Source organism: Rhodamnia argentea, chromosome 1 (assembly GCF_020921035.1).
Source record: "Rhodamnia argentea isolate NSW1041297 chromosome 1, ASM2092103v1, whole genome shotgun sequence".
Lineage (NCBI taxonomy): Eukaryota > Viridiplantae > Streptophyta > Magnoliopsida > Myrtales > Myrtaceae > Rhodamnia > Rhodamnia argentea.
Genome location: NC_063150.1, coordinates 12,046,038 through 12,072,441, shown reverse-complemented (window position 1 = coordinate 12,072,441; position 26,404 = coordinate 12,046,038). Strand labels below are relative to the sequence as shown.

The window sequence follows — 26,404 nt, the reverse complement described above, 5'->3', positions numbered from 1 at the left end:
ATTCACGGAACAATTGAACAAATTAAAGTTCAAATATGACATGCAAAAATTAGGAACCGTCTTTGTCTTTTTCCCCTTTTTTTTTTTTATGAAATACATTGACAGTTCGCCGTACACGAGAACAAGGGTCATGTTTGGTGGCCCCAAACTAAAAATTACCCTATCGGGTGATTGGTGATGCACATGATAATTATAAAGTTAGTCCTAAATTTATTGTATGGATATCAAGTCAATCTTAAAATTTTCAATTTTGTCAATATAATCCTAAATATTTGCGTGACATTCTAATATAGTTCTTCCAGCCAATTGTCATAAAAAGTTGCCAACGTAATAGGTGGCCCCGGATTTTTTTGTGATTTTTCAAATACTTCCAAAAGTTTTCTGCAGGATTATCATTTGATTGTTTAGATGTTGTTGACCTTCGCATGTCTTTTCTGTCTAGTTTCTTGATGTATTTACAGCATGTGCCCGTGGCATTAGGTGGAAAGGAAGTTGTTAAATATGTCTTGAATTTTATGTACTTGGTCCGATTCATCACCTGACCTGACATATTTTTTTGTGCAGCCCAAAAGTAGAGAAAAAATTGAGATTCAGTTTGTGACGCGGAAAGTTGGGCCAATAGGCTCAACTCGGTGCAAGCGAACAAATCTCTATAGCAGTACAAACAAATCTCTATACTGCGGCTAGGTTTTTTTTCGTTTAGATTGAGGATTTTCCTTACATGAGAGACTTGTGAGCCGTGTGCTTTTGTTCAGTCGATAAGACCGACTTCTGTAATCTGTACTCTCTTTGATTGTAATGGAATATTGTTTTACCTTTCCCGTGGACGAAGATCACCTTGATCGAACCAGGTAAATCCTTGTGTTCTGTGTTTGCTTTTCGCATCTGTTACAACCGAAGCAATTTACAAGGTTTGGGTGAACGTTGACCTTCACGTGCCATTTCCGTCATTAAGCACTCTTAGCATGTTTTTATGCAATGTACAATTCAGGATACTGATGTGAATGAGCCTTTAAATAATCAAGGACATTGAGATCCGGGTATTTCATACTACGTTTTCATTTATTAGATAAATCATGCAAAGTGTGAGTTTATGTCTAGTTGGTGAATATTTTATATTCTTTTCAAAACTGAAAAATTACTCAGCATGGTTGTGTTAAGAATATTCCTACAACTATCTTAAGAAGCTGATGACATGTTGTGCATTTGTGGTGTTAGGTTGATAAAACGTCAAAACTTTGATAGACCTCTAAATTACAAAAAGTGAATAAACTACTAGACACTGTATAGTCGTCAAAGAGTTTAGAATGTGAATGATAAATTTTGGAAGGACCTAAGTACAAGTAGTGAATAGACAATCAAACAAAATATTGTGTCCGTGACTCATGGCATGTTGTTGGCGCCAAATGGCAAGTATCCAAGCGCAGCCAACGCTGTGTGACGCGATCCTGGTAAAGAAATGTAAGACGCGATGGAGTAAAGGATATGCATGGAATTGAAATCGTTGGAAGGAAATGCTGCTATATGCTACTTTAACTATGAAAAATTTGCCAAACACCTAATAAAACTGTAACACCCTTTTTCACAACTAGAGTATAATGAAAAAACTATATCAAACAGTTTCTGTTCAAGTGTATTAAGTGCCGTAAATGTTAGTGTTCTTCAACTGCTATCATCTGCATTATCAATGGACACCTTCCACGCATATCTCACCATTATCAAAGCCAACGCATAACCATCACGATCCGATACTTCGCCATTAGTAGGTGCAGATTCTGAGTGACCTAGTTGATTATCTTTAGTGATGATAATAATCAGAATGACACGTTAGGACAGGACCAATGATCTTTTCAACTTCGTCAGTACCAATGACTTCCAAGAACAATTCGCTTAACGAAAGTACCTCCAAGCCATCAAGATACACTCACTTTGGTGCTTGTACACCTTAACCGTTATGGCTTAGTTTATCGTCTTTGCTGATATTAAGAATCATTGATTACTCATGAATTGATTTTACCCTCTGCACTCGTCATACTAGTCATTAGTACTAAAGACAGTTTGGTGACCATCAAAATTCCATACGAATGTTCTCCCAACAAATATTATAGAATAACTAGACATCAATGCAAATCTAATTTAGTTAGTTGCAAAGTTTAGCATGATTCATTGCACGAAAACTACATGCACTGCTTGTACATTTACAGAAGTTCCTATCATTGAACCTTTCATGCAAGAACAAAAAAAACAAAGAGAGAATCTCTGCATTATTCGCAGGTACAATTTGAAGTGATATGTTGGAAAAAAGCAAAGGGGGAGACACATGCGTGACTCTACCTTTCGTGTTTTCCCACAATTTCTTTTGACAATTCAATTCAGTTGCGAGTAAGCAGGCGAGGTGTGCATAAAATATAAGAGAGGACACGAGACTTTCGCAGTAGGGTCGAAACTTTTTGAGGCACTTTTTAGTAGCTTGGATATTTTAGGATAAAGTTGAAAATGAGAGAAAATTGTATGGCAGGTAAATATCATGAATTTGTGTTCTCTTTTGGAACCAAACATGACCTAAGTCCACTCTATTCAGTCATTTAATTTGCAAGACAAAATTTCAAAAGCATTCAATTGCAATGGCTTCTTTATATTTTCATGTTTAAAAAAAAACAGTATTTTTTAGATTCAGTTGGTGCAAATCTTATCTATTTTTTCTCAAGACTTCCGGAAAGGAGATTTAGAATATGGCAAGCTACGGGTCATATCTTCCTTCATCCGTGCTTGGAGGAAATTTTCTCCAACTATGATTTAGATTGGTAGGTTACAAACTATGGACATCACTCGCATGTAAACTTCATAAAAGTGAAATGCTAGTGATGTTTATATTTGTAGCTCACCAACAGAAAGGCTGAGTTCCTCCGATCGGAGAGAGAGGAAAACACAGTCTAATTAATAGTGTACGATAGCTTACTTCAGTAACTATGTCTGATTATTTTCAATATTACGGAAAGACATAGGCCATAACCACAAAAACAAATGGTATGTGACATATAGGTTGCCCATAAGAGTCACTGTATGTAAATGTTTCATATCTCTAGCAACGTTTTTTGAACTTTCTGTAGGCTTCAATGTTGATTCCACGTGCTCTCGAGCTCCAACAGAGCACTTGAATCAATCAACTAGGATCATTCTCTAAACATACGGAAATCACAATGTTACTGCAATGTTAAATCATCAATATGGGGGGAGTTTTCAAAATGAAAAACAAGTCCTTGATGCGTGATACAACTCATTGGCCATGTAGAAGCACGTAGGCGACATTTCAATTAGCGAATGTGTGCTGGATGACAAATTGGATACAAGTTAAGTCTTTTCATTGGCTTAAGCACAAACACTAGGGGATGCCATCGGGGCTAATGCACCCGATAGCATACACATTGACAACTTAAATGATTAAAGCATAGTAACTTCACACATCACAATAATTCAACGTAAGAAACAAAACATCATCAAGAAACATAACACGTGCAGGGCCGCAAGTTCGGCTTTATTCCACATGCTGGTCCTCCAAACTCTGCTAACTCCCGCCAACTCTTTCTTTGCCCTTTTTCCCAAGCAAGCTCTACATGTTAGCCAAAAAGAAAAAGAAAAAAAAAAAAAGCCGAAATGAGAACTTTTGTTTTGCTTCGAGGTAAACAAAACGCACCTGAGAATTTTGACGAGGCTATACTTCCACATATTTCTCACGACCGATGCGCACTTTGAATACTAAGAAAATCTGGGAGAAGTTCAAAGCCACTCACCTTAGTATTGCGCTAGCTCGAACCCGGACATGCTGTTCTTTAATCAATCCCAGCATGGTTGTGCATGTTCATGATTCTGATCAATTTGTCCCACAAAACTTGGAGCCACGGCATGGTAGACTGAACGGTGTGTTCTGCAGCTTCTGTCCAATCTGTGTCCAACTTCGTAAATGTCGGCATATCGGGCAATCTCTCCAGGGACATGCATTGTTTGATCTCCGCCTTCTTCAAACGATTCAGTTCTACCAAGCCGTTGACGGCTTCCAGCCTTTCACAACCAAGTAGCTTGAGATGCCCTAGTTTTTTCAACTCCGACAAGTTAGGCAATTGTCGGATTGCATTACAGTCAGTAATGTCTAGAAACTTAAGTGATTCCAGTTCCCCCAAACCTGGAATCCCTGTCAATTTGGGTAAGCTACTGAGCTCTAACTTCTGTAGCCTCGTCAGGCGTGATAGGTTGGGTGTGCTCCCCAGGAGGCACCCTGAGATATCCAATTCCCTTAACCCCTCCAAGTATTCAAGCTCAGGGAACTCTTGCATCGGACATCCGTGGATATAGAGAAACGACAAGCTTTCGAACTCGGAAAATTTCGGCAATTTCGGGATCCAGCCAAGTCTCAAGATTGATAAGCTACGTGGAAGCTGAACAATGGACTCCGCGTCCACCCATGGCGAGATAAGCTTGTCCTTATCAATCCAAGATGTATTACTTAACTTACCTTTCCATACTTCGAGATGCTTTAAATGAACTAGATTTGAGAGGTTGGGAAGAACAGGGAATTCATCAGGTGAAACCAATAGGCATTTCAAACTCGGGGGAAGCTCTGGCAACGGGCCAAGCTCTTGGCTTGTAATTATAAGAGTTTGGAGACTGGAGCAACCAATGATATTGGGCGGCACTGTAGAGATTCGAGTCTGATATAAGTTCAAGATCCTCAGACGGGTCAGGCTTCTGATTTTCAAAAGGAATCCATCCTTGAGAAAAAATAAATGCTGGGCATGGAGCTCTTCGAGCTTCTCCACTCCTTCAATAGTATCAGGTATCGTTTCTATCTTTGTGTGCCCGATCCTAATAACTTTTAGTGTCTTTAGTTGTCCAATGGAATCGGGGATCGCATTAATCATCGAATGTTCTATGTCCAACTCGACCAATGATTTTAGATCACCAATAGAGTCGGGAAGCTTAGATAGATTCTTGCATCCACGCAAAATCAAATGCGTGAGATTCGTCAACCTTCCAATAGAGTCAGGAAGTTGGTGAATACCATAATGACCTCGAGCATCAAACCTCGTCAATGAATTTAGGCTGCCTAGTGCCTGAGGAAGGTTGAATGGCTTGTCTCCTCTATAGGGCAAGATAATCTCTGTCAAGAGTACTAGAGAACCGATTTCCTCAGGCAACCCTTTGAGGGAAACACATCCCTCGATATTCAAAGTACGAAGCAGTTTTAGCTTACCGATTGAGCTACCAATAGTGGATAATTTCCTACAACCAGCGAGAATTAATTCCTCCAGCTCGCCAAACACAGAAAAGTCAGGAGTTTGGGTTAACTCTTGGCAGGCCGTCAAATCTAGAACTTTCAACTTTTTTGCCTCCTGCAGAAATAATAAGAGGTTGATTACATGCCGAAAAAAGTATGGGAATACAATAACATGCAACCAGCTAGTGAAAGTCAATTGATAGAATTCGAAATTAACATTAGCGAGGTGTGTTGGTACCTTGATTTGGTTCCACCCACCCCAGTCGTGGGTGATTTTGCTCCGCGAAAGGTCGAGCACGACCAAATTCAATGGGTGAAGATTTGTCAAGCAACGACGGAAAAAAAGCCATCTTAGGAACGGGTGAAGATTTGTCAAGCAATGACGGAAAAAAAGCCATCTTAGGAACGGGTGAAGATTTGTCGCTTTAAGATCCGGCGGGCAATAACGCCAAGAAAGCCATCTTAGATTAGGAAGACTGTGGTTGAAGTCACCTACGAAATTCATTCCTTCCCCTCCAAGGAAGGCTAAGTTTGGAAAACGGGCTAATTCTTCACTTGTAAAGTCGTGACTAGTACTCGGACTCAGATTGAGTGCTCGTACAGCTGGTTTTTCCTGCCAGTAGTAGAAGAGAATAAAGATGCGTGTGCAACATAGAAAGCAACAAACCAAGGAAGTAGCCGACAATTTAAGTAGCTCTTCTTTGACCCCAAACTAATTAAATCGAGAGCATGTTGTAACAAAATAAAATTACTTTTCTTTTTACCTCTATGCTTGTCAGTAGGTTTGAAGTATTGTCATCGATCCACACCCAACGGCGCTTTCCAGCATCATGTAAATTCTCTGCCTCGACAATGGACCTTCCTAGATCTCGAAGTTCAGCATGCATCCAGAACTTCTTGTTCTCGTCGATCTTTATCAACGACCTTTCACAAAGGACCTTAATCACTCTGCTTGATGCACGATATATGCCATCATTCCACATGTAAGACGCTTTTACCTTATCCTCCCCGATGCAAAAACATGCTATTTCTAGGAATATGGCCTTTTCTATGGGGTCCAATTTGTTCACACTTATCATCAATTTTCCTCGAAAGTTCGTATTCCGGGCTTGCTTTAACTCGTTCAGTGTGTCATTCCGATTTAGTCGGCTGTTCGGGTTGAAAAGAGGACCCACAACTTCTAGAGTCAAGGGAAGCCTTCCTACGCTTAAAATGACTTCTTTCGAGAGTTTGTACCAATTTTGCGGATACTCACTTGTAAATGCATGTTTGCTGAAGAGCTCAACTGCTTGATCCAAAGACATCTCCTTTACTTGGTGGGACCTGTAATTGCTATGTCGTTTGATATTAATTGGTATTATTCCTTCATCCCTGACTGTAAAAACCACCCTACTTCCGAGACCGAACCAGTTGTAGCTCCCGGCGAGATTTTGGAGTTGCTCCTCCGTGTCCACATTATCGAGAACAAGGAGAACTTTCTTTTTGCAAAGTCCTCCTTTTATTTTATGCTTCCCACCGTGCACATCTAGGATTACATCAGCATAGGCCGAGCCCAGTGTTTTGGATAACAGCACTTTTTGCATGTCTAAGAGACTAGGACATTCGTTAATTTTAAGGAAACAATCGTATTCGAATTTAGACCGGAATTGGTTGAAGATAAAGCTAGCAAGAGTTGATTTACCAATACCGGCCGTCCCATGGAGTATAATGAAACGTACATAGTCAATGGAGTCGACATCCAACAACTCCTCTATATCTTCTAGATCATCCATTTGAACTAGATGGTCAGGGAGATCTCTGTTCTTCACCTTCAGCAAAACTTGAACATGTCGAACAATCTTTTTTATATGGAGCCCATAACTGCCAGACAGGGATGGTGGACGAAATCAGATTGAGAAAATGACGACAACGTGCCATTCCTAACTTTCAAGCGTACATCATTTGAATGAATTAACCAAACATATTGAGACTGCTTTACAAATGGGGGTTGTTTTTCCAACAATAATATTTAATCCATTTAAACACAACAGTCTCAAGTTACAATGAAAATTAACTAAGTTATAATAAAAGGCCTCAAATTAGCTGCCGTGGCTGTTGGCCATACTCTCATTGGTTGGGATTAATCACTGAAACTTAGTTTGGATGTAGTGATTAAGAGGAGATGGAAATAATTTGTGTAATGACCTTAGGAGAGGAAAAAAAAAAGGGTTGACCGATTGGATTTTATGGTTGTTTGTATGCTTACGAAAGAAAAGAAAGGAAAGGAAGAGAGAAAATAAATCGAATTATATCTTTAGGACTATGTCGTCCTAGTTGTTCATAGATTAAATAAATGAAAATCAACTTTAGCAACGACGCATTGATTCCTTAAAGATTCAAGATACCGTCAATCTTGCCATTACCATCGCGATCTCAGCAACATATATCGATGAGAACGTCCAGATCTATTACTCTATTCCTCTATTTGGCTTCAAAAATATAAATCCTTTACGATGTTTGGTTTCATGGATTAAATATGTGATAAAGCAAGAATATCATTACAATTTCCAAAATATTGCTAAAACCAGAATAATAAAACCATATAATGTGATCTAGTAAATTTTAGCTTAAGAAAAAACGGATTATATTAAAACTAATAACTCGAAAAAGTGCTGGAAAACTTACTCGTTTCCATCCACCTTTAGACGTATAGTAGATGGAACCTTTTTAAGAGCCTCCGTCCAGCGATCCACTTTGGTCGGACCATCCTTCTGCCTATGCTCGTCCAGGACTGCTCTGCAGAATTTGATAGGATTGACATCAACCTCCGGAAGCTTTGAAAGAATGGCGATCGTCTCCTCCTCCCTTTGCTCATCCAGGGCTGCTCCGTAGAATCTGGTACATTTGTCATCCTCCTCCTCCTTCCGAACGTTTAAAAAAAAGGCGATCATCTCCTCCTTCCTTCGCTCACCCAGAGCTGTTCCGTAGAATTTGGTATAATTGACATCATCCTTCGGAAGGGTTGAAAGAATGGCAATCATCTCCTTCTTCCTATGCGTCGCCAGGTCTGCTGCGTAGAGTTCTGTAAAACTAACATTCTCCCCCGGAAGGTCTAAAAGAATGGGCAGCATCTCCTTCTTCCCCTCCTGATCTGAAGTTTGATTTACCATACGTTCAACCTCATCAAGACACCAGTCACTGGAAGCAAAGCCCGGAGAGAAGATGGGGATATAGATTTGACAGTTGTCGAGGTATCGCAAAATCTCTTCCTTTTCCTGGCCGATTTCGAGCACTTTGTCATCTCTGAAGACGCGGATTTCTTTCTCCTTCATATCATGATAGAGGTAACTGCAAAAGCCTCTCCGAGTTTCTGATCCCCGGAAACACAGGAACACATCGAACTCCTCTCCTGATGTGTTGGTGGCTGCCGCCATCACACGTTGCAAATGAGAGCTGAGACAGAATTGAGCTGAACGAAAATTGTCAATCAGCTTGCTCCAGGCAAGACATGCTGCGCTTATGGTATAACATGTCCAGCTGTACGAGAAAGACTAAAAGCTTGTACTTGCTAAGGTGTGTGTCGCTGGAGTTGGTGGTATCTGGAAATATATTGGGGCAAACAAAATATAAAAACAGAAATGGATCCGGAAAGAAGTCATTTTCGTTTATCAAGTTTGTTTTGTTGTCCTTGGTCCTCATCTTATAGAAGGATTTAGGCATGTTGTGGCCTTCCCGGAGATGAACCACCAAAGGTTAGTTAATCAATTCCTAAGCGTAGTGCTTAGCACGGACTCTCTCAAGCCTTACCAACGCAACTTTATACTCGATCCAATCATGTAATTTATTTTGCCTTTTGGAGCTGCTACCAATCAATTATGGGTCGATTAGACACTCAAGTAAAATATAAGAATGCATTTGATTATGCTAGATTACTATACCGCCCTTTTGGTATCTTTTGTATTTGCTTCGAAAAATGTTGTGCATACAGTCTTTGTCACTTCTTAACTTATGCCACTAGCATGTGATGGATTATCATATGGGTACTCAATCAATAAAACAATACCCAACATTCAAAGGAGCAAGTAGATTGCAGAAAATTTTGAGAACTTGGATGCGCTAGGCAATACAAAGCATATCACTATCTATCAGTCATGAAATTTTTGCAAACTATTGCAAAATAAATTATGCAGACAGAATGGATGGATGATATGCGTGATTGTGCATAAGTTAATGACAAACTAATATGCAATCTATACTGATCGTTTTTTGACATGCAGGATTTGAGAAAATGTGCTGATAAGCCTTAAAATTCCATGCCATGGAAATTGACTTACATGTAGGAACGATATAACTACATGACATGCATGATCAGCTCTAAATTATGTGTGATGAAATTAGATACGCATTAATTCTAAATGTCCTTTATGTCAGAACCTAATTAAAAATGAATCCTAAATGACATATACTTATTAAATGACATCCAATATGAATTTTCTAGAGTTGACTTTCCTAATCAGTCTGTATGAGACTCTCTAACATGATATTTTTATTTCATTTTTGTTTAATGAAAACTATGAATTAACCCGAATCTATATGCATTCTAAAATGAACATGCATTTCCTAGTTATGAAATTATGAATACGCCCTAAGCTCTAAATATGCATCCGACATGTGGTGTGCCATATGTACATGACGATTATTAAGTTCGACGAGGTACCAAATATATGTCTTATCCAAGCTTACCAAAATATATTTCAGGGCTGGCAGGTCGCTAGCTGGACGTTGGACTGAAACACTGTGGCAGGGAGACTGATGTTGCTGGAATCAGCCGGTGAAAGTGATGCAGGACTCTCAGCTTGACGGAGATTTGATGGTGAGGCTAGGAGTTCGTGGTCGTCGGGTCGCTGAGCGAGATTCCAAGGCCGCTGCTGGTTGTGGCGGAACGGCGGTGTTTGAGGCAATGAGAGTGGCTGACAAGGATGGGGCAAAGTGTGGTGCCCGCAAAGCGACCAGGGCAGCACTAAAAATCACACAGAAAGAGGGATGCTCCCTCTTGGATGACGAAACTCACCGTTTCCTCTCTCTCTCTCTCTCTCTCTCTCTCTCTTTCTGCTTTTCCCGAACTCTTTCTATGTTGGGTCAGACCTTAGCCTCCTCTTTATAGCCACCGATAAAGGCCCGTAGTTGAGGAGAGAGATATCAATACCCTTTTATTTGATTTCGAAGTTGCGTGCGATGGTCCATGGTGATTACCTAAATATGAACTATACTGATGATATTTTTATTTATGGGTCGGTTTGATTTCTAATTTTCTTATAAATTAAATGTCCAAATGTGGTAGTCAAAATTTATGTGTCGACCTCGACAATGCATTTGTTAAATGAAAATGAAATTAGCATCAAATGTGATGCACATAGGGACATAACCAAACGGACAAGGTCGAACTTCTTAAACAACGAGGCCCCTTTTGGCAAAATTGTAGTTACTATGGAGGAATATTTCGGTGTGTGCTCATTACTGATGATGATGCAAGTTTCGATTATCAGCCATCGATTTTGCTATGATGTTATGAAAAATTCGTTTTTGTGGAAGGAGGGAGTTGCTGCAGGTTAGACCAAGTTGATTTATCTTTCAAACTTGCCCTAGATTATAAAGCTTTGTGATTGGTTTTGTCTTGAAGTTATGTAGCTCTCTTTTAAGCAAAATGAAAATTTCCTTCTTACCAATAAAAGAAAAAGAAAAAGAAAAACAACAAGGTCCCTTTAGAAAAGTTTATTACGAATTATTATTATTGACTTGTTAAGCTTTTCCAAACCCAACTTCCCCTGGCCCTACCCCTCCCTTCTATGCAACTTCCCCTCAGTAGTGACATATATAAAATAATCTGCAGGTGCTAATTTACATAGCAACAATAAGAACGGGACGGGGCGATGCAATCCCTGTATAGCTAAATTCACTACATTTTCATTAAAGAGATAAAATTTACCTCAATCATTTAAGTGCAACTTAGAGTGGTGGCTCCAAATTTGTCTATCTAGTAAACAAAATGAATGGATTTAATCGTATAGGGGTGGAAATAATCCCACCCAACAAAAATCTAATTTTATATAAACAAGACAGCAAGCCATTATTGCCAAACTAATTGGGGCCCCATGCGTTGCACGGTAATGAAGTTGATTTATGGAAGTATTTGTGTTGGAGATACATGGCATAATTTTACGAAGAGCATTCATCTATCAACCAAACAACAAAATTGTTTAGGAAATATGAATCGTAAGTTTAGTCTTTCTTCCTAAGCTATGTAAATTTTTATTTGGATCTTGTAATGTAGATGTATAAATTGTATCCTATCTATTGTATTAGCAAAAAAATGTACATAGTGTGGGATCATGATCTTTGTTGATTTCCTGTAATCTGAACTTGGTCAGACTTGTGTCTAGATATGTTGTATTGTATATTTAATAGGATATCTTAAAATTTGTTTTGGGACCTATAAATAAACCACGTGTTGTCGCTGGACCCCGATCTTAGACAAGGGTGGTTCATGCGTTTGTTTAATACAATTCTATTACGTAATTAGCATTAGATGTGATGCACATCCAATGGAATCAAATGAACAAGATCGAACTTCTTAAACAATAATCCACGGCTTGGCATAGGCTCCTGATTTTATAGAAGGCATGCATTTATTAAAATACAAGTATAATACGGAATTTAGCATCAAGTGTGATGCACATCGTGACGTAATCAAATGGATAAGGTCGAACCTTTCATAAAAATTTATCGTGAGTTATTATTATTAAGCTCTTTAGCCTCCCGAGGCACACCAACCCCGACCCTTCTCTCCCTTCGACCAAACTTCCTCTTAGCAATTAGAAAACAATATGGGTGCAGAATTTACGTTTCAACAATAATGACCTCTATTAGAACGAGACAGTAAACCATTATTAGCAAACTAGTTGAAGTCCCATGCGTTGCACAGATCTGAAGTTGATTTCTTGGAGTATTTGTTTTGTAGATATGTGGTGCAATTTTACAAAGTGAGCATACATTTTGTATGTGACTAGATTGTTCGCGTCATATAAAAAACTCCAAAAAGATAATATAAAAAAAAAATAAAAAAGTTTGTTTGCGTCGGCATCGATCGTATCACATAACATGGCCGTCGTCCATGTCAACAATTTCCAGCTAAAATTGGCCGGATGGAGTCAATTGACAAAACGTGAAAAGGTTCTTGACTAAATTACACAATTGAAAGATTTAAGATTGAATTGATTCAAATATATTAGGTTTAAGACATTTTTTGTATAGGGAAGACGTGTTAGGATTACTATATTACTTGTTAACTGTACGAGACTGACTGAAAGCATGTTTTGCTCCTTATTTGTGCAGCTGGAGTTGCTAGTACCGAGAAAACATCTATAATTGTGCAAATTAGTCCAGTAAAAGTAAAAGTGGATTCGAATTCTTATGTGATTCACGTGGCACAGGACTCGAATTTCCTATGATTTTGAACGGTAGCATAGTGTTGAACCGTTCACTATGGCTGGTTTAGTTGATAGAGTCCTTTCACTAACTCATTGCCATTCATTCTCTTCGGTTTTTGCTTCACCCGACTTCACCTTTCACTGTGGCTGATAAGCTCCGACGGAATTAAAAGTCACATTCAATGAATCTCGCATCGATTAATGCTTGTTCCTACCCACATGAAATCTTCATGACTTCAGATCATGCACTTGAGATGGACCAATTTACTGAGTCTCGATTATTCACTACTATACTGGTTAGTCTTCTCACCACTTATTTCCTAGAAGAGAACTATTAGATCTGAACGTAGGTGAAGTAAAATGTCTCATGCTGTGTGGGGGACTCGAAGCTGGAAAATAGCCCCATTTTTCATTAGTAGCCAGGGGTACGTAGCCAGCAAGCTGGTTAATAAGCATTGTGCGAAGCACAAACCAGTTATGTAGGAGCCGAAATTCCGATGACTCACCCCAAGCACGAGAGGCTACTATACTTGCCTACCTGGTAGTAGCCAACTGAAGTTAAGGTGGAGTCTACCTCTCCTCCGCCACTCCATAAGTTGAGATAAAATATTTTTCTTTCCTTCATCCTCGAAAATACTTTCGAATTTTATGTCTCAGAGTTCGGATGAAGTGCTTTTAAGGGCTTGCTTAGGTCCAACAGATGGAACTTATGGATCCGTAAAAATTCTCTCTTCCCCCAATAGGGTTTCCTCTAACCCTTCAGCCACCGCCAAACCCCAAAATCTCCTGTAGGCTGTTTTCGAGGGGAGAGAGATCTCTCCCTCCCTCTCCCTCTCCCTCTCCCTTCCCTCTCCCTTCCCCTCTTTTTCTCCCTCTTTGTTTCTTTATCTATGTATCAATATCTACAAGATTTCTTCGATGATTTCGTGGGACGTCATCGACTTTCTTCATAATGAGAAGTTTGTAGAAGTTGGAAGGGCGAGCACCTTAGAAAAATCTATTATTTCGAATCTGCTCGCTCGCTCGGCCTTCGATGCTTACTCCATATAGTCAAGTGTTTCACAAGTCTAGGAGACTCCTTTACTATTACCTTCTGCAATCGGCTTATCCGAAAGTAATTTTATGATCAACTAGTATCTCTTTTGCAGGTTTTCTCTCCCAATCTAAAACTAAATTTAAATTTGGGTGTTCTGCTATTCCGATCTAGAAATAGGTCTGGGATTGTCAAAGCTTTTTATGTGCTCTCTCAACCTATTGGGGTTATTGTCTCTATACGGTGATGATGCTGATGCCGAGCCTAGGTGTTCCCCGCCTTTTGGTAAAGTCGTAGTTTTAGAAGAAGGATATTTCAACGTGTGCTCATCACCGATGTTGATGGGAGATTTAGTGATCAACTGCCGATTGTGCTTTGATGTTGTGTCGGATCTATGCTTGTAGAATGAGTAAGTCTTTGTAGGGTGTATAAAGTTGGTTTGTCTTTCAGATTTACTTACTTTATTTGATTTGCATCTTTTTCTTCAAACTATATATCTCTATTTGAAGTGAAATGAAAATTTTTCTTCCGACAAAAAAAAAAAGAAGAAAGATAGAACCTGTTAAGATGCACGTGTGAGTTGTCTTAGAAAAGTCCCACACCGAAAATTTGATATGGTGTGAAGCAATTAATATCCAAGTTACCTTATAACTTATTAATTTAAGTTTTTGAGTGAAGGTGTGTTCAATTAAATATGTTGATGGGCTTATATTTGTATTCCCTCTTGACGATCTCACTAGGTAAAAGCATTGGACTTCTACTATACGCTCCCTACAAATGATATTAAAGCAGATAGTTGATTGGTGGGCCCCCAATCTGTTTCATTGCTTTGCGAATATCTCAAGAAAGAAATCTTATGATGAACGCTTGTTTTGGATGAAAAATTGTTGATGTTGGTTGGTTGCATTCCAACGACTTAGAGATTGAACATGAGATAAATTGATGCAGAAGGATACTTGGATTAAGAGGGAGCAAACCTAACATTGAAGCTCACACATGTGAGGGAGATTGTTAGGATGCACGTGTGAGTTGTGTTAGAGAAGTCCCATATCGGAGAATTGATATGGTGTGAAGCGATTAATATATCCAAGTTGGTTTAAGCTTTTGAGTGAAAGTGGGTTCAACTGGATATGTTGAAGGAATCGTACTTTGGTTCCCTTTTGGTAATCTTCCCAAGTGAAGGTATCAAATTTCTGTTGCGTGCTCCTAACAGAACCTACGGAGTTCTACCTATTCATGGGGCCACCAAGGTTTTAAAAAATTGAACATCATTAGTGCGATTTTTTTTTATAAGGAAGGACTTTTCATGTGCACCTAACTCATACGAGCCTGATGCACCACTGTCTCACGTGGGAATGACATCATCTGATATTTGGGTGTGGTGTACTTCCCACACTCTAACGGTTGTGATGCATTGGGTTCAGGTGAACCCAAGTGCATCTAATATGTCGCAGTTGGGAGTTCTTTCCTAATGACATTCTAGTCTTTTCCATATTAAGGAGACTCAATCTTTTCATGTGCCAATATCGGATGAAAGTGCGTCTAAGATAGAATGTCCCTGGAAACAGTATCTCCAGAGAAATTGTTAGATGGACGAGATCGATGATGTCTCAGCAAGAATGGGGGAGGACATCATTTCTCCTAGAGAAAGAAGGAGTTGAAGCTGCCCTCGTGCTTGGCCTCACCTACTATGCGGACAATGAAATCCGATCTCGCTAATAAGTCCCATGCCCATCTGCTGATGCCACATTATGAACCTAAAGGCTCTCATTTAGGAGATAGAAGACCTTCGAAACCGAAGAAGAACGTGCATCTGTATTGTTAGTCACCGAGACTATGGTGATATGATTTATTTCACTTCAATATAGCTTGTTTCCTCTTTCAATTGTTCAATGGTTGAATAGGTCTCTTTTTGAAATATTGCAGGCAGGATCAAAGAGTCTGAAAAAGAGGAAGCCCTTTTGAGCAGATTTATCGTAGATCTATATGTCCAAGCCCTTTTGATGATCTGGAAAAGGCCAGGAAATTCAAATCAGAGCATCTTTCGCTGAAAAAATTGCCAATGAGCTTACTTGAGACGATACATGTTGCGATTACTATGGACGCACATGCCAACACTTCAAAAGTACTTCTAGAGCAGAAATCCATTTGGTAACACAACTTTTGGAGTAGAAATCTATTTAGTTACGCAACTTCATTTTTCCTACTTCTAGAGCAATTTTTTGCTCCAAAAGTAATTTTGGAGCCACTTGAAGAAGTAATAAAAATTTATTTCTCTCCAAAAGTAGAAAAATCCATTTGGAGCCACTTGCGAAAGTGTTGTCATGCGCGCCCTATATTATTCGTCCATCTGCAAGAGACTAACTAAAAATATGTGCCGTCACTTATTCGCCGAGGTGGACTTGCTCACACCAAGAAACGTTTATAATCGTATAAATTAGTGCAACAAATGTAAAAGTGGATTCGAATTCCTATGTGATGCACATGGGGATGGATTCCAATTCGAGCAAACAAGTGACATCTATAATCGTGTAAATTGGACGGATTCAAATCCGTGTAAACACGACACATCTATAATCGTGTAAATTAGTGCAACATATGTAAAAGTGGATTCGAATTTCTATACAATGAACATGGGGACAGATTCGAATCCATGTAAACAAGACACATTTATAATTGTGTAAATTAGTGCAACATATGTAAAAGTGGATTGGAAATCCTATGTGATGAACATGGGGATGTACGAAAATTCGTGTAAACAAGGCACATCTGTAATCGTGTAAATTGGACAGATTCGAATCCGTGTAAACAAGACACATTTATAATCGTGTAAATTAGTGCAACATATGTAAAAGTGGATTGGAATTCCTATGTGATGAACATGGGGATGTATGAAAATTCGTGTAAACAAAGCACATCTGTAATCGTGTAAATTGGACAAATTCGAATCCCAGTAAACAAGACACATCTATAATCGTGTAAATTAGTGCAACATATGTAAAAGTGAATTGGAATTCCTATGTGATGAACATGGGGATGTATGAAAATTCGTGTAAACAAGGCACATCTGTAATCGTGTAAATTGGACAGATTCGAATCCGTGTAAACAAGACACATTTATAATTGTGTAAATTAGTGCAACATATGTAAAAGTGGATTGGAATTCCTATGTGATGAACATGGGACGGACACGAATTCGTGTAAACAAGGCACATCTGTAATCGTGTAAATTAGATGGATTCGAATCCGTGTAAACATGACACATCTTTGATCGTGTAAATTATTGAAATAAAGTAAGAATGAAATTGAAATCCTATGTGATGCACATGGGGACGGATTTTCTAATCCGTGGAAATAAGACACATCTGTAATTGTGTAAAATAGTGCAACAAAAGTAAGAGTGGTTTCAAATTCCTATGGGATGGACATGGGGTCGGGACATCGAATTGGTTAAACAATTAATAAGAACGAGGAAATAAACCATATTATATAACTGATTGAAGTCCCATGCGTTGCATCGACCTAGAAGTTGACAATCCCACCCAACTGCGACACCATTCCAAGTGGACAAATCCACAAAGAGCACTACAACAACACGGGTTTCGTACTAGGGGGTCACATCCTTCCACGTCAGCAAGCTATGTCAGTAGGCCATGTTATCAGGAGACTTCAGCGGCCCAATAACATTATTGACCGAACCGGCTCAATACTTTAACTAATCGATTCGAGGTCTTCTGAACTGATTCATTGCCGATTCAAATTAGCCCCAGCTTTCTTTAATGTGTACAGTTCAAGTTTCAGGTCAGTTTTACTTTCAACCTTATTAATACACTACAAAATTATTTTCAACCAAACCATCCAAGACGGTTCTAGTTATTACTTGTGGGTTAAGCTATACCTAGTTTTTTGAAGGGGAAAAAATGATGGCTACGTGTGACAGGAGACATCCATGGAACCTACATGAACATCTGATGAAATTGCGGAAAAGATAATGTTGAATGACTTGAAGATCAGATGAGTAAAAACCGTTAAATCATCTTTGAGATCTGCAATAATATCTACTGGTTTACAGTTCAATAGGTTTGAGACTGTCAAATAGGTGTGAGATTTACTCACTCAATGTTATGCCAACAATGATTTGGCTCACCAAGATATAGTAATTGGGGCAATCTATCGCAGGTGATTTCAAGTGGACGTAGTCGACTCGGGATCAGCTTGCACTCTCCAAACCAACATGTAAATGTAAGATTGATAAGAATCAGTATACTAGTAATCTGGAGCAATATGTCTCCTAAACTTCAAGCCTGCTGCCAAAAACGAGCTTCAACTTATTCAGCATTCTCTGTCTATCATTTGCTTATTGCAGCATTGCACATCTGATGGTGCGTGGAGGCGACATTACAGGTGGAAAGTCGGAAATCCGAACACGAACATGAGAAAGATGGGAGGAGGACAATAATATACAAACATCCGTCCACCAGTTTATATACAGATTACGATCTGAGAACCTTACACGGGAGACAAGAAAAACCTCCCGTGTTTTCTAAGTCACCTATGTAAGATAAACTTCGACATCTTCCTAAGTCTGAACCACTTATTCCCAAGTACCAGTTTTGGAGTAGCAAAATAGGTGGAAACTATGAAGAGGACAATCTGTTTCCTTGCGAAAAGTCACATCTTTAACCCGCCCACTTCTAGATAAATGAGATGCCCTTCTGAATACTCGTCGCTAGCTCTTTCTTTGCCTTTTTCCAAGCTAGCACTACAGGTTAATCGCCTCGTACACTTTTCTTGGTTTGACAAGGTGGCATTGGTAAATAAAATTCCTTGATCACTGAAGTCCATATGCCCACATGGACACAAGATGTGATTTTGCGAAGATCTCATCCTTCTCATAATGAAAGTTCTCATGGCTTGTGAATTAAAGAATTTAGAGACTCTAACATGATTATTTGAAGCATGCAATCATGTGTCTGGGAAAAAAACAATGCTTGCTTGTAAAGTGTGTGCTCCTTAGGTGGTGGCCTCGGCACTCCGAAGCTCGTCACAAGCCTTTAACAAAACGAATGTCGCTACGCTAGAACAGCTAAAGCACTACTTTACTTTACGACCTGAAAACCCAAAACTGAAGAGACTAACGGGATGCGACATGATGGCATAATAGAATTTGATATTTATTTACCTTGACAGCTTCTGTCCCGCCATTTTGCATGCGCGATGTCAGGTAATCAATTCCTTGAGAGGAGTCAAAGAACAAGGTGGTTTAACCGACAGATTTTGAGTATATAATTGGTATTTCAGGCTTGGAAATATATGTAAAGCAGGTTTAGGCTTTGAAGTCCATGGAAAGCGGGCTAGGGAAATTGGATTAGTTTTTTGCCTTTTTCTGGTAAGTATAGAGGACGAAAGTGAAGGTCAAAAGCGAAGAAATTACTTTGGAAAGGGCCATATTTTCCTCCTGTAGACTAGACACCTAATTTTTGTACCAATCTTTGATAAAATGTAGTTTGTAATTCAACCTCATCAGAATTACAATCAAGAGGTATGAGTGGCTTGTGCTCTACAAGAACTTTCGAACTACACCGAATTACCCGAATCGGACGGCTGAAATCCCGACACTCTTTCGGAAATTAGATCAGATTTTCAGAAATAAACTATATCAAATGTTTAGAAAGCTGGGGTTACAAGCTTTCTGTGATCATAAGAATTATATCGATTAGGTGCCAAATAAGAGTTATCCGAGCGATCGAAACGTAAAAGCATAATTTAAGGAAAAAAAATTTGCGTCAGTGCCTCGTGGCATGTGGTGGCACCACTTGAAATCATTGAAAGGAAATGCTGCTATAAGCTACTGGAACTAAGAAAAATTTGCCAAACACCTAATAAAGCACACCCTTTTTCACAAGTACAAAGAAAAAAATGTACCAAAAAGTCTCTATTTAAGTGTATTAATGGCCATAAATATCCGTGTTCTTTCTAGTTGACACAGGCCAGTATGATCGACACTAATATCTATTGCTCGATCCACTATTTCCATCTTGCGTAAATGAATAAAATCCTAGCAAGCGGTAAAATAGCTTAGCCAAATGCCTTGGAAATTGAGAGAAAGGACGACAAATAAATGCAACGTTAAATTAGAAAATATATTGTCCAAATAGAAACTGTGTTAAGTTATATAATCTGTGCCAAGTGATGGGGACTCCATTCTACCTTAATACTTTAGCTAAAGAATAACTAGACATAAAATGCAAATCTCATTTAATTAGTTGTAAAGTTTAGCATTATTCATTGCATGAAAACTATATTCACGGTGTGCACATTTACAGAAGTTCCAATCATCCATCCTCAAGATCTTTCATGAAATATATATAGAGTGTTTTCCACAACTTCTTTTGGCAATTCAGTTCAGATGAATCTTTTAGGCATTTAAATTGCATGCATATTTTAGGATAGAGTTGGAAATGAGAGACAATTGTGGGGGCAGGTAAATGTCATGAATTTGCAGTCTCTTTTGCAACCAAACATGGCCTAAGTCCACCCTATTCAATTAGTTATTTTTGCAGGACAAACTTTACAAGAATTCAATTGCTGGAAACAGACATTTTCCTTGATCTGGAACGTGTGATGTATATATCTTTTAAAAATGATCTAGTTACATCTATTCATTCACCCAAAAAGGAGATTCAAAACATTGCAAGATAAGCGTCACATTTTTTCTTCATCCTTGGTTGAAGGAAACTTTCTTCAGCTATGATTAATGATTGGTATGGCACAAATTTTGGATATCACTCGAATGTAAACTTCATAGAAGTGAAAGCGGGTGATGTGTATATTTGTAACTCACCAAACGAAAAGCTGGTTTCCTCCAATCGGAGGCAGCGTAGAACACGGTCTATTTAACAATGGAAAACATTTTACTTCTGAAATCACGCCTTGTTATTCTCATATTACAGAATGACATAAGTCATAACCACAAAAACATATGGCGTGTGACCATATAAGTTGTTCATGAGAGTCATTGTATATAAATGTTTCATATCTCCCGCGATGTTTCTGAATTTTCTATAGGCTTCATTCCACAGGTTCTCGAGCTCCAATAGAGCACTTGAATCAATTAGCTGGGATCGCTCTCTAAACTTAGCGTAATTAAAATTTTCCGTCAATGTAATTCATCAATATGTGCTGTTTTGAAAGCAAAATGAAAAACAAATCCTTGATGTGTGATCCAACTCATTGACCATGTGGAAGCACGTATGGCAACATTTCAATAAGCAGATTGAATATTGCAGCAGTCCCAATTATTGTTTCCTCAAGTGAGTGATGCATGTGACAATTTGGATGTAGTTTTAGTCTTTTATTGGGTAAAGCACAAACGCTAGGACATGCCATCGTGCCTAACGCACCCGAATATCATAGATATTGGTAGTGAATGTTCTCTTGAGCCGTACTATACTTAATAAATTCATACTTCAGATATAAATGAAATGAATAAAGTGCAATAACTTCAGGCATCGCAAGACACAAAAGCACAAAAACTTTCCTTCGATGTAATCGAAACACACCTGAGAATTTCAACAAGACTTATATGATGCATTCTACTTAAGGTCCTCCAATATTGGACGTCGCAACCAAGTCGACGGCCTCCCAATTTGTCTCAGACATGGTGAATGCCGAGACATCAGGACATGCAATGTTTTTTTTTTTTTTTTTTTTTTTGGTAAAGGTAAGATTTGTATTGACTTTAACCAAAAACACAAATCTACAAGAGCGAGGCCCGATACCACAAGGAGATCTTGTACTCATGGTGACACTATTAAATGTCACTATGGATGCAAGGGTGTCGTGGGTTTAGAAAAAAGGAACTGGTATCCCTAAACAACTTAAAAGAAAGAAGTAGCCAAACCAGGCGGCTATAATAGAAAACAAAACAAGCCTGGAAAGAACCTCATATCAAATAAAGACAAATGAGTTGATGCCCCAGCTTGCTTGCATCCTCCGGTTTCTAGAGGTGTCTTCCACTTGTTTGAACGTCAAGGCCTTATCCCTTACAACTTTCTCGAGGTGCTTCTTGATAGCTGGCAAAAAAAGAGTCAGATTTTAGAAAAGGATGTGATTCTTCTCCTTCCAAATTAAGTGGCACAAGGCTCCAAAAGAAAAGCGAACAATACTCTGGTAAAAACTTTGGCCGCAAATGTTGTTGGCCTCGTCGTCAAAAACATCCTCCAAGTCAGAAGAGGCTATAAAGGTAGCTCGAGGTGCCATAATAGGTTTGGACACCAGAACATTGTGAGCATTGCCGAAGACCCTGCAAGATCAGCAGAAGTAGCTACAGTCCCAACAATATCAGCAGAGGAAGAATTATCGAGATTGGTTGGTGCACGACCCTATTGTTTGCAGACATTTTCCCATACATCAGTAGGTTGAGTTGAAATTTTCTCCACGGTTGGTGGAGCAACCGTAGGGGCAGCAGTAGTGGTGCCGGGTGGGCATTTGTGGCCAAAAGTGCCACAGGTTGAGCATGAGGTTGGTTTCCACTTGTACTCCACTTTTATCGAGCGGGCATCACTGTTTAACAATACCTCCACAGAATCACAAAGAGGCTGTTTAGCGCTGATCTCAATACAAACACAGGCATAGGAGATCATTTGCATGTTCTCAATTTGGAGATCCACATAGAGGGGCCTTCTGATAGCACTCACCACAGCGCTGATTCCAGGGGCAGACCATAGGGAATATGGGATATTCCTCAGCCGAATCCAAACAGGAAGGGAATCATGTTGGCCTCTCTTGAGGTCCATAAAAGGGTGCCACTGTTGGAGAATTAAGGGCACTTTTGGGATAGTTAGAGGCCCACTGTCAAGTGTCTTGCGACGAAAATCATCATTTGGTATGTAGAAAAAATAGAAGCCATTGTCGTTGGCCATCACTTCGGATAAATGAGGACCCCAAATGTGCTTAAGAGCCGACTCGGTAAGTTTGAAGGGGAGCCTTTTCCCAACGTAGTAGCCAACAAGGCATTCTTTCCACTTGGGATTAGTCGCAAGTATTTCATCCGATATATGCACCATAGATCTATTACTGACAACGGTGGGAGGGACATAAGTTAAATCATACCCTTTTGCCGCAGATTTTGCAACAGGTGCCCAGGAGCGTTGGAGGGGGAGGGGGTGATTAGCTTCCTCATAGGCATGATTGAGAGACTGTGGTGGCTTGGTTGAACTCCTACCACGGCTACGACCGAGCCTACTAGTGTGCGGGTCTTGCTGCATATTCCTAGCAACATCTGCAGTAGCAGCCGATTTCCCCTTCACAGGAGTTGGAACTTGAAGAGAGTTCGAGGCACCTACGGTGGACTCCAAACAGACTTTGGCGGCTTGCTCAGACGGTACGAGGTTCCTAGGAAGTTTAGCCTTTGCCATGGCAGAAGGCTTTTGCGGGCAAATTTCCTCTCGATTCAACAAATAGGCGACCATGAAAACCTAACGCAATATGTCATAGGGGCCAAATGGACACTCCAATCCGAGATCCCAATAGTGAGATGGGCGGCACTGCGACCCCCTTGCTCAGATGGCACGGCGTTCCCAGGAATTTTATCTTTGGAGTCTTTCCACAACTTTTTCGATTTTGACAATTTAACTCAATTGCGAGTAAGTGGGATACATTTAAAAAAAAAAAAAAAAAAAAAAAAGGAAAGAGACTGCAGAGGATGAGACTCTTGCAATGGGGTGGCGGTGCCACCCCGTGCTTTGCCTGCAAGAGGGTCGCCAAGCCTGACCCGAGGTATTGGCAAGGGTGAAAACAGTAACCTATCCTCACCTACATCACCCGATGGTTGCGCCAGCATTGCCACCACGATACGAAGGTTGGACGACCCTCGGTGGTTGTAGTGATGGTGGCGCCACCGATGCGTGATGCGAGGGCTAATCCTAGCCGGAGGGTCGTAGACTCTCGCTAACAAAGCTTAGGGTAGCAATGTGATGACCAAGCTAGTTTTGTACTAAATTGTGCAGAGTGATCGTGTCGGAGTCAAAACGGACGATACCACCACCATTAGGCGAATGGTTTTGCCCAATAGTCCAAATCGAACCTTTATCTCTCTCAAATTAAGATTAAGTTGGATCGATTCAAGACATTGCACAATTCTTACACACATGATTAAAACGCAAAGGTGAAGTTTAAAAAAAAAAAAAAATTGCAATTTCGGGGAAAACACTAGATTGCATCTAAGACTTCCGAAGGGAAATGCTTCTCCGATAATACTATCGGGAATGGTACAATTTTAACCGTAGATCCATACATCATTACCGCATGTTTTGTATAAAGCACTCATTGATTGAAATATTGCATGATTAGAAATAATTGACAGTACTATCAGACTGTCAATCTAGCAATTTATGACTTCCAAATCCCACTAGAAGAAAGTCAATCTTCCCCAAAAGACTTGAAATGCAACGGATAAAGAGAATGCCAAATTGGCTGTGAAAGAAATTAATAGGCGACTTGAGTCAGGATAAGGTAAAGATCAAACGGGTGGTACGACTCTATTATTATGCTGGAAAAAGCAAAAGGGAGAGACACGTGCATGACTTTATCTTTCGTGTTTTTCCACAACCTTCTTCTTTCTTTTTTTGCCCTTTTTGACAATTCATCTCAATTGCGAGTAAGTGGGTGACTGATGAGAACGCAAAGAGGACAAGACTCTTACAATTACAATGGGGTCCCCTTTGGCTTCCTTAGTTGCTAGGATACTCAGCTATGACTTGATTGATAAATTACAAGTAATTGACATCCCTCATATGGAAACTTAACTAAATTATAATGCGGGTGATATCTATACATGTAACTCACCAATTAGAAAGCCGATTTTCTCTGAATGTAGATAGAGGAAAATATGGTGTTAATAGCAGTGCACAAAAGTTTACTTCCATAATTCTGTATTATATTGTTATCTCCACATTATGAAAAGACAAAGGTCATACCAACAATATTATAAAGTATGTGACCATCTAGGTTTTTCATTTGAGTCATTGTATGTAAATGTTTCCCATCTCTAGCAACGTTATTGTATTTTCTATAGGCTTCAATGTGGATTCCACTTGTTCAGATAGCTGGACATAACTATAGGCATAAAATGGAAAAATTACCAATAAAGTTTTAAACCTATTGTAATTGTGTCAATCCAGTCCCAAACCATTTTCTTTTTACCAATTTAGTCATACAATCTTTTACATTCGTGCCAATTCAATCCTAAATCTTTTGTATTTGTGTCAATTCAATCATTCCAATCAATTTTCGCCCAAAATTATTGATATGATGCGGCAGGTCTTGACATGTCAATTTTTAATAATATTTTAATATCTTTCTGATTTTTTTATATTATATTTTCTTTTTTTTTCTTTTTTTTTTTCTCTTCTTCCTCCGGCCATATGAGTCTGGCGATCGGCCCGAGGCGAGAGGGCCAGCGAAGCTTGCCCTCGTTGGCCACCCGCGAGGGCGAACAGACGAACTTGGCTAGCCCTCTTGCTTCTAGTCGATCGTCGGGCTCTGCGGCCGGCCGGACAAGGAAGAAGAAGAGGAGCAACCAAAAAGAAAGAAAAAATAATATTGAAGATATTAAAATATTATTATAAATTGGCCACGTAAGTGTCGGTTGCGCTACGTCGGTGATTTTCGATCAAAATTGACTGGAAGAACCGAATTGGCATGAATGCAAAATGTTTAAGACAGAGTTGCCATAATAATGTTTAGGATTGAATTGACATAATTGCAATAGGTTTAAAACTTTTTTGATCATTTTTTCGGCAGAAAGTGGACAATCCACAAGACATGGTGGATTTCTATAACTAGATTTTGACTATCTACAGGCTTTGGTGGAAAAGCTCGCCTTCAAAATTTGATTTGAGTTCAAATTGGTATTTCAGAATTTGTTCAAGGCAATGAAATATATGGAAAACGGGTCGGTTAGAGAAAATGGATTAATTCCCAATTTCAAGAAATGTTCGGTGAGAAAATGTAAATCGCATTGGAAATTGAAACTGCATGGAATTGGAAATTGAAATCATTGAAAGGAAATTACACAGAGATACGAATGGATGAAAGGGAAATGATAAGGAAATCGATAGGACAAACTCGGTGCGAATGTTCGCCTTGTTTGTGGGCGTCCAAGATTGGTTTCAATTCATCTTTTTCTTCTCAAGATGCCGCACTTCACATGCTCCCAAATGGCTTTCCGAAGCGCCTTAGAAGTTGAGATAAAAGAAGATAACGAATGAAAGATTAAAATAACAACAAAAGCATGTCATCCAAATGGAATCTGTATACCAAATAATCTTAGCCAAGTGATAGGGACACCTCCCTACCAAATTACTATAACAAGAGAATGACTAGTCATAGATGCAAAATCTCATTTAATTACTTGCAAAGTTTAGCAAAATTCATAGCGTGGCCATCTTGGGATTTTTAGTCATACATTCCAATAGTCAAAATTCCCAGTGCGACAAAATGCCAAAATATCATCCAAGTTAGATCATTGTTGATGTAGCGGGAATAAGTACACTAGACTCAGCTTGGTTGTATACATAGGTGACGCGGTTAAAATGGACACTTGTTAATGGTCGCACATAACTCAAGGCT

At 39.3% G+C, this 26,404-nt stretch overlaps 1 protein-coding gene across 1 annotated transcript in view; it reads right to left on the bottom strand.

The window, feature by feature from the left end:
* Window positions 1-3,830: 3,830 nt before the first annotated feature.
* Window positions 3,831-26,404, bottom strand: part of LOC115747019 (disease resistance protein RPV1-like) — a 51,139-nt gene continuing 28,565 nt past the window's right edge. The window contains exon 3 of the mRNA XM_048276830.1: window positions 3,831-5,387. Coding sequence (XP_048132787.1) covers window positions 3,831-5,387 — 1,557 coding nt within the window. The remainder of the gene's footprint in view (window positions 5,388-26,404) is intronic.